The sequence below is a fragment of the Sceloporus occidentalis genome, unplaced genomic scaffold, assembly GCF_023333645.1.
Source record: "Sceloporus occidentalis isolate IW3139 unplaced genomic scaffold, rSceOcc1.0.p SCAF_3, whole genome shotgun sequence".
In the NCBI taxonomy this organism is placed as follows: Eukaryota; Metazoa; Chordata; class Lepidosauria; order Squamata; family Phrynosomatidae; genus Sceloporus; species Sceloporus occidentalis.
Genome location: NW_028316983.1, coordinates 129,238,861 through 129,248,824, shown reverse-complemented (window position 1 = coordinate 129,248,824; position 9,964 = coordinate 129,238,861). Strand labels below are relative to the sequence as shown.

At 39.1% G+C, this 9,964-nt stretch overlaps 1 protein-coding gene across 1 annotated transcript in view; it reads left to right on the top strand.

The window, feature by feature from the left end:
* Positions 1 to 780: 780 nt before the first annotated feature.
* LOC149316757 (protocadherin gamma-A6-like) overlaps positions 781 to 9,964 on the top strand; it is a 379,402-nt gene continuing 370,218 nt past the window's right edge. The window contains exon 1 of the mRNA XM_089516211.1: positions 781 to 3,233. Within this exon, the coding sequence (XP_089372337.1) occupies positions 816 to 3,233 (2,418 nt within the window). The 5' untranslated portion in view covers positions 781 to 815. The remainder of the gene's footprint in view (positions 3,234 to 9,964) is intronic.

Here is a 9,964-nt window from a genome sequence, read left to right as displayed (position 1 = left end):
TGCCCAAAATTATAGTGCACACTGCCCAAATGAACATGATTATAGTAATGAAACCATTTGCACAATAATAAAGGAAAGATTCGAATATTAGGATTTCATATGCAATTTAAATTAGGTGAAAATGGAATTTAATAGAGTATATAATATGGACAGAACCAGCAATAGGAAGGGAAGACCCCCAAGGACAATGTTTATTTAATGGGGAGGAATAACTAATTCACTGTCCTACAGGCAACTGGGGAAGAGTGAGTATAATACTGTGATGCACCTTGCAAACTCTGTATTATAGGTATTATAAAAATAAATAAATAAATAAATAAATAAATAAAGGATCATCTCCTGTTGTTTCTTATTTCTGTGGTGGGAAGTGATATCTAGCAATTTCTAAATTATAACTGATGTATTTTAGGAGACAAATAATTTCCACACTGTCAAATAAATATCTGAGAGTTCTAAGGCCAATTGTAAACTTAAATGAATGAAATATTATTTTGTAAAACTTCAGTATTATCTACATTTTTGTTATTTTCTCAAGTAATGCATTTATAGCTTGAGACATTGGGTGTCGCTGTTTACCAGTAAGGAGAAATTCACATAACCCATTGCAGTGCAGAAACACAGAGAGTTTATAGCTTCCTCATCTGAAAGCAAAAGGAAAGGGAGAATCTTGTTGGAGGAAGGTTTTAATAAAAACATTTTCATTTTTTTGTATGTGTGGAGGAGCTCAGTTTAACATCAGTCTGTACAGACATCAAGAGAAAAAGAAAATTATTACTGTCTGTGGACTAAGAGGTGAAAACCTTGTAGAGGCAGGCATGGCAAATATCCACACAGTCTGGAGTACAGGAAGACCACTATCCTGCATTGTGTTGGTAGCTGTGTTTCAGGCAATTTCTGGGCAGATCCGTTATTCTATTCCTGAGGAACTGCAGAAAGGTTCTTTCGTGGGGGAGATCACAAAGGACCTCAAGATTGATCTGAAGCAACTTTCACATGGAGCTGTTCAGATTATTACAGAAGGTAAGATTCAGTATTTTGCCCTCAATTTCCGAAATGGTCATTTATATATTAACGAAAGAGTAGATAGAGAAGAAATATGTAGACGTCTATTAACCTGCTTAATAAAGCTAGAGATTCTTGTTCAGGAACAGCTGAAGATTTATACTGTAGAAATTGAAATTGAAGATATCAATGACAATGCACCAGCTTTCCAAGTGGAGATGTTACAATTAAATATCCCAGAAAGTGCAACAATAGGATCCCGGTTCCTTCTTCCAGATGCACAGGACCCCGACTTAGGAGTGAACTCTTTACAAAGCTATCAAATCAGCCCCAACAGACATTTCTCTCTTGATGTACAAATGACAGCAAGTGGAACCAAATATGCTGAGTTAGTATTGGAAGACTCTATGGATCGGGAAGAAGAGGCTTTCCATGATTTAATTCTTATAGCTAGCGATGGAGGAATTCCTGTCAAATCCGGAACAGTGCATATCAAGGTTATTGTTGAAGATGCAAATGACAATGTGCCAGTTTTTTCACAATCTGTCTATAAAGTAACTGTTGTGGAAAATCTTCCTATCGATTCCCTTCTAATAACAATAAATGCTACAGATCTGGATGAAGGAATTAATTCAGAGATAACGTACACATTCCGACAAATATCAGAAAAAGCATCAAAAATATTTCATTTGGATTCCAAGACTGGAGAAGTAAGGCTGAGGCAGCCCATGGATTTTGAAGACAGCACTGTGTATGAAATGGAGGTTCAAGCCCGTGATGGAAGGGGATTATCAGGTCGGGCAAATATTTTATTGACTGTTACTGATGTAAATGATAACACACCAGAAATTGCAGTTACATCTCTCACTAACATTATAAGTGAAGATTCCCCAGTGGGGATTGCAATTGCATTGTTAAAAATAGTAGACAGGGATTCAGGAGAAAATGGGGAAGTCATTTGCTCCATTCTTGGTAACCCACCATTTCATGTACAAAAAACTTTTGATAATTATTACAGTTTAATACTTGGCAAAGCCTTGGATCGAGAAGAGACCTCTGAATACAATGTAACTATCACAGCAACAGATAAAGGAATTCCTCCTCTCTCTACAAAAACCATTATTCCATTGAAAATATTAGACAAAAATGACAACCCACCAACGTTTAAAGAGAAGTCGTACATTTCTTCAATTTCAGAAAATACTCCTGCTGGAACATCTATCATTAAACTAAAAGCAAATGATCCAGACTGGGAAGAGAATGCCAGAATAATTTATTCTATCGTTGAAGGAAAGATGAGTGGCTCTCTTCTCTCCTCCTTCCTCTCCATTAACTCCGAGACTGGAGCAGTATATGCACTACGTTCCTTTGATTATGAACAGATTAAGGAGATTCAGTTCTGGGTGAAGGCCCAGGATGGGGGTTCCCCACCACTCAGCTGTAACGTCTCAGTGACCCTCTTCATTCTGGATCAGAATGACAATGCTCCAGAAATCCTCTACCCTTCTCCTCCCACCGATGGCTCCACTGGGATAGAGCTGGCCCCTCGCTCCTCTGAGCCAGGATACCTGGTCACTAAGGTGGTGGCAGTGGATGCAGATTCCGGCCAGAATGCCTGGCTCTCTTACCAGTTGACCAAGGCCACAGAGCCAGGGCTTTTCACTCTGGGACTCCACACTGGAGAGATCAGGACAGCCCGCTTCCTTCTGGAGAAAGATGCCCTCAAGCAAAGCCTGGTGGTCTTAGTGAAGGACAATGGGCAGCCCCCTCTCTCTGCCTCTGTCACAGTTACTGTAGTGCTGGCCGACAGTATTCCTGAAATGCTCTCAGATCTCACCAGCATCTCAGCTCCTGTAGACCCCCCATCTGACCTCACCTTCTATCTGGTGGTTGCAGTAGCTTTTGTCTCTTGCTTGTTCTTGACCTTCCTTCTTGTGTTATTGGCCATTAAGTTGTACAGATGGAGAAATTCTCAGCTGTGTGACACTGGAAGTGTGAACTTCAATGGTGTTCCAGTTTCACAATTTGTGGGGATCGATGGAGTCCGAGCATTTCTTCAGTCTTATTGCCATGAGGTTTCTTTGACTTCGGGTTCTCGCAGAAGCCAGATTCTTTTTCCAATTGGAAGCTGCACAAATACACTGACACCACAACAGGCTCCCAGTAAACCAGATCCTTTGTTAATAACAGGAGATTCAAACAACTTTAAGGAGGATGTAGCAGACAGTCAGGTGAGCACATATATTTCAATACCTCTGTTGCAGTTTTCTGTGTTTACATGGCTTGACATTTCAGAAGGTTTCTGATAAATTTTGGGCCTTGGCAGTGGCATAAATGATATATCTTCAAACTGGTATGTTTGTTTTCTGTAGTTTATGAACTTTGAACTATCATACATTGGCACTTCCAATTTTAACTGCTGAATATTTTTGTGTCAATTACGACCTCAGATTACAAGAACAAACCATTTTATCTCTTCTTCTGTTTGTTTTATGTTTGCAACTCAAAATGTTTTAACTCTGTTATGAACATTTTAGTTGGTAAAGTAGTATCAGCTCATTACTTAATCAAGTAGTTACAGGTTTGTGAACACACTGTAACATATTTTATAAGAGACATTTAATTGCCTCACTAAACTTAAAGATTTTGTGCATTTTTTGACTTCATTCAGATAAGCTGTGTTCTCTTGAATTCTATTCTGTGAAAAATTCAGTCTTTAAGAAACACATTGTTGTTTGAGTTTTAATGATATTGAGCTCTCAAATCTCTTTGTATGTTTTCGGGAGAGAGGTGTTCTACACCTGCCATCATATCTGAGTTATACTGATTCTCAGAAAACATTTATTCTGAAGCAAAATGAAAGAGACCTGTTTTGCACACAGAACATCCAGTCTCAGTTCTTAGCCTTTCCATAGCATCTCCCTTGCTATATAAATTGGCTGGTGTCATTGGGAATTTGGTAATTCTGATGTGGGAAGAAAAAAGTCTTCCTAGTTAGAACAGAGAGTATTGCTGGGTAGGACCAAAGGCCAAAATCATAGGTTCAAAATATTTGTCCATACTATTTCAAATAGCTTTTCTAACCTTAATTTTCATTATTACAAACATTTTGTCATACTTGGTACTTCACAGAGAAACATAAGCAAAAAAGGTAGGTCCCTTTTTCATGCAGTTTTTAATAGAATAACTATTTTAATAGAAGAATTATGAGGTAATGGAGTGATGATTCGACAATGGAAGACTTAGGAAGAGAAGATCTCATCAATCAAGGTGGAACATGATGGAGATTGAATATAATTAGATCTTACCTTGATGCTAGTCCTGTTTGAACCCACAATGTTCCTCCAGTTTTGAAATGTAAACAGTTATTTTGGGCTCCTGAAGGCTTAATAATAATAATAATAATAATAATAATAATAATAATACATTGCAGATGAACTGTATCACTTTTTAGCAGAATTTCCATCTTGTCTGGATTGACGTTTGTTACTCCGCATGCAGCCACTTCAAACACCTATTCTAAATGTCTGCTTCATCCGTTATATTGAAAGAGTAAGAGACATAGATAAACATGTAGATACTACATGGAATGAAAGATAAACTTGCACCATGTGGTATCCCATAACATAAATTCTGTGGGGTGAAACAGAAGTACCCCAATATTATATTTTGGAATCAACCTGCCAGATAAGAATAAGACACAAAACTCTGATGTCTCTGTCTCAGATTTCAGTCCATAAATATACTGTGGCCCCTCCACATTTGGTGGGGTTAGGGATGCAGGACTCCCATGAAAGTGGGAAAACACATAAACCAAGTACTAATTTTTTTACTTGAGAGAATACCTGTCTAAGAAACTGTAGATCCTCCAGTGCAACTCTATGGTCAACATCTGCTGAATGTTGATCTTAGAATTATGCTGGAGGACCTACAAATGCCTAGAGAAGTATTCTCTCTAGGAATCCTTAGGTCTTCCAGTGCAACTTCTGGTGAAAATTGGCCGTAGAGCCATTCTGGAGAATCTAGAGATTCTTAGACAGAACATATTAATCAAATCCGTGAATAATTAAATCTACAAAAGTCAAAACAGCAAATATGGAGGGCTGACTATAACAAAGTTGATGGCATCAAAAGCCACTGAACTATTGAAGAGAATCAATAGGGTTGCACTCAAGCTTTTGGTTTCCTAGCATAGAACCAACTAGTCTCTAGACTGAGTGAGAAGCCAGACTGAAATGTGTCCAAGAGTGGAGTTGTGCAGCAAGAACCTGTTAAAGCACCTTGCCCAACACAAAAGATTAGCAATTGAGCAATCCTTAGAAAAATAATTTGGATGTGTCTGTCAAGAACGGACTCTTGCCTCCTTCACAGCTACTGAGAAGGTATTCATCATAACTGGAACCCAGTTCATCAGTCACATGTGGCTAATTCACAGAGTCTTGTGGCATCTTAAAGACAAACGCATTTTGTTTGGCACAAACTTTGGTGGATTGAAGTCCACTTCATCAGATGCATGAAGTGTTGGCTCAGGTGTCAGATTATCATGCATATGCTTGAATGAGTAGGTAAGGAGAAATAATTGCAAATAACAATTGTGTGGTAACACAGACAGAAGAAATAGAGTTGGAAGTCTTGAAAAATCCACATGGGTGAGACATTGTAATCAGTAAGCTCAGAAGAAACTGAAATGAAAAATAAAAAAGCACAAACAGCAATAATTGCCTTACTTAAATGCTTATTCAATATTAAATGTTATTAAAGATTATAATCAAGAATTGAGCATATAGAGCACATCTCTCAAAGCGCTCCTTCAGCTGTCTCTGTGGTTGCAAAACTACATTTATCCGATCAAAAGTAACCAGGTAAGAGTAGGATTCCTATAATTCTGTCAATGAAATGCCTTGCAAATAAGTCACAGTGGGCCACAGAACATTCTGTTTTGTAGTCCAAAATAAAGAAGTTCCTTAAATATGTGGAACATCCATCTAGATAGCTTTGTACAGACACAACGGTGGTGGAAACGTAAGCTGTCTTGACTACTATTGCTGGCATACAACCAAGTCCAGACATACAGGATGTTGTAGACATTCAATTTCATATGCTCAATCCACAAAACACTTCGATTTAATCCAAAAGGGGGTGGAGAAATCCAGTGAATATCTCGAGTATCATATTTCTTAAGATTAGAGGGTGACTGCATTTGTGTTTCAACTACTCTAAAAAAGAATATCTATAATTGTTTTTGAAAGACAATTTACATTGCAAAGTTGCTCACAACCACTCCATTAGTAAGAATTCTTTAAAGGGGTTATGCATAACCAAGCATTATGGTTTATATGCATTATAATAAGCTACCAAGAAAGAAAAAATATGATAAGATAATTGTGATCCATAAGCAACAGACTTATGGAAAATTCAGGATAAAAAGCTAAATTGCTTACCTAAGCCAACATTTCAGTTTATTGGCTCCTGAGGAACCTGGATACAAGGCTCTCTTGTAGAATGCTGGACTCTTGACTTGGGCTCATTCGTTGGGAGTAGGTCCGATGATCTTGGCAAAACCTCCTTGGCACCCTTTGATGTATATGAGCAAAGAAGAGCAAGGTATTGTTTGTTTTTAAATCAATGACTTGGTTTGAAGGCACAGTGAGGTTGTCAACAGAGAGAAGAGATATTCTCTCTCTCTCTCTCTCTCTCATATAGTATGTCTGCATGGCAGGCTGTGGGGAAGGAGGGTAGGGGGCTGCAGAAAAACCATTTAAATGAATAAATTGGTTGTCTAAACCCATAGTAGTAGTTTCGCCCACAGGCTTTAAATCCATACCCTTCTCTCTAAATGGGTGCAGGTTTTGACCACAATATTTTCTAAACTTTCTGGACTGAGAAAAGCAAATATTCCAGGCAGCCTGAGTGCAGCCTGAAATTATAGGAAAAAACATTTTTACATTCAAGGAAATTGGAGTATTTGGCACAATAATTTTGTCTTGATGAAATTTTGTATTAACCTATAGTGGTTTTTAGGAAGCAAGATAAAGAAAATTTCTATCCAAAGAAGACTACATTATATTAATTTTACCTTACATTGATTCCTCTGAACAAATCTTGCCAAGAAAACCCCATGATAAGTTGCCCTTAGAGTTGCCAAAAGTTGGAAATAACTTCAAGGCACACAACAACTTTGCATTGACCGACTATGTCATTCTAATCAATTTTATATCCCCAGATAAATGCATGGGATCCATTTAGACTACAATCCTACACTTATCTGCTCAGTTGCATCCCCCATTGATTTCACTACGTTTTACATCTTCAGCTAAGTGTGTATAGGATTGCAGCCTCAATCACTACTTTATACTTTCTGAAAATAAATATTTAATAATAGAATAGGTTGCAGGTTAAAATTCTGCTGATGCCAAAGCTAATTGACTATTCTTTGTTTATGTATTGTTCACTTTGATGAGTCTAGAGTAAACAAAGGTGATCAAAAGGCCAGCAACTCTCACAGGAAGGAAACTATATAAAACTGCTGGTAGTTGCTGCAGTTTCTGGCTGAGACTCTGGGCGCCACTGTTTACCAATGAGAAAGCAAATTCCAATAAAGGTTCCAAGATGAGTTGCTGAGTGTTGCACATTGCTAGCAAAGCAACTATACTGAAGCTATAGCTCCTGTATTTGCATTCACCGTGGAACAGCATAAGTGAATCAAAGGACTGTTTTAAAACCAAAGAGTGAGGGGATTTCTTGAAAGAAGAAAAAGAAGCAGATGGTTCAAAGGAAATTCAAACAAAGGTAATCCTAGAAAGCTTGAAATGGCAGATGCTCTTAGATACCAGCAATGCAGTGGTTCATTCTGGCTTACCTTGATTGCTCTTTGTCAGCTAAATTATGGGCAAGTCCACTATTCCATTCCTGAGGAAGTCCAGAAAGGCTCTTTCGTGGGGAATATTGCTGAAGACCTGGGACTCAGTTCCCAAGAACTGTCAGCCAGCCGAGTTCGCATCATTTCTGAAGGTATGCTCCAATATTTTATCTTGAATTTTAAGAATGGGTATTTGTATGTCTCTGAAAAAATAGACAGAGATGAACTATGTGGGTGGGAAGAGAAATGCATATTAAGTCTGGAAATCCTTGTTGAGAATACAGTGAGGATATTCACTGTTGAAATTGAAATCACAGATATAAATGATAATGCTCCAACTTTTGCACAGGAGCGTTTAGAACTAAGGATAAGTGAAACAGCCAATGTAGGGACCCATTTTCCCTTGCAAGAAGCTCAGGATGCAGATAGTGGAAACAATTCACTTCAGAACTATCATCTGAGCAGCAACAAATATTTCTCCCTGAAACTGCAGAGGAGATCTGACGGAGACAAATATCCAGAACTGGTACTAGTTAAACCCTTGGACCGGGAAGAAGAAGCTGTTCACTTTCTAATCTTAACTGCCACTGATGGTGGACAGCTTGTGAGGTCGGGCACTCTGCAGATCTGCATAGTGGTTCTTGATGTAAATGACAATGCACCAGTTTTCAGCCAACCTGCCTATCAAGTGAGCATTTTGGAAAGTGTTCCCATAGGTTATCTGCTGGTGACTGTAAATGCTACAGATGCAGATGAAGGGACAAACGCTGAGGTGACTTACTCATTCCTAAAAATAAAAGAGAAAACATCACAACCCTTTGAAATAAATTCTAGAAGCGGAGAAATAACAACAACAGGAAAGCTAGACTATGAAGAAATCGCATTACATGAAATCGATGTTCAAGCAAAGGACAACGGAGGTCTCTCTGACAGGGCTAAAGTACTGATAAAGGTTATTGACATTAATGACAATATCCCCAAGATAACAGTCACAACCATTTTTAATTCAATCAGTGAAGGGAGCTCTCTAGGAACAGTGGTCGCTCTACTAAACATACAAGACAGAGATATGGGTGAGAATGGAGAGGTCATATGCTCAGTACCAACAGCTCTTCCCTTCCATTTGCAGAAATCTTTTGATGACTATTATCATCTGATTACGGACAGACTCCTTGATAGGGAAGACGTACAGAACTATAACATAACTATCACTGCTACAGACAAAGGGAGCCCTCCATTATCAGCCTCTGCAATGCTATTTTTGGAAATTTCAGATGTAAATGACAATGCCCCTGTCTTCAGTAAGATGCACTATGTTTCCTATATAATTGAAAATAATTCCAGGGGTGAGCCGGTGTGCTTTATGAAAGCAAGTGACCCTGATTTTATGGAAAATGCCACGGTTACTTTTTCAATCACTGAAGGAGGTACCAACACCACAATTCTTTCCTCTTACCTGTCTATTAACTCCGAGACTGGAGTAGTATATGCTTTGAGCTCTTTTGATTATGAAGAAATCCAGGAGATTCAGTTCTGGGTCAAGGCCCAGGATGGGGGCTCCCCACCACTCAGCTCTAATGTCTCTGTGACTCTTTTCATCTTGGATCAGAATGACAATGCTCCAGAAATCCTCTACCCTTCTCCTCCGACTGATGGCTCCACTGGGATAGAGCTGGCCCCTCGCTCCTCTGAACCAGGATACCTGGTCACTAAGGTGGTGGCAGTTGATGCGGATTCCGGCCAGAATGCCTGGCTCTCCTACCAGCTGACCAAGGCCACAGAACCAGGGCTCTTCACTCTGGGACTCCATACAGGAGAGATCAGGACAGCCCGGTTCCTTTTAGAGAAAGATGCACTGAAGCAAAGCCTGGTGGTTTTGGTGAAGGATAATGGTCAGCCCACTCTCTCTGCCTCTGTCACTATCACCGTGGTGCTGTCTGACAACATTCCAGACATATTGACTGATCTCAACAGCATCTCAGTCCTTGTAGACCCCCCATCGGACCTCACCTTCTATCTAGTGGTCGCAGTGGCTTTTGTCTCTTGCTTGTTCTTGACCTTCCTCCTTGTGTTACTGGCCATTAAGTTGTATAGATGGAGAAA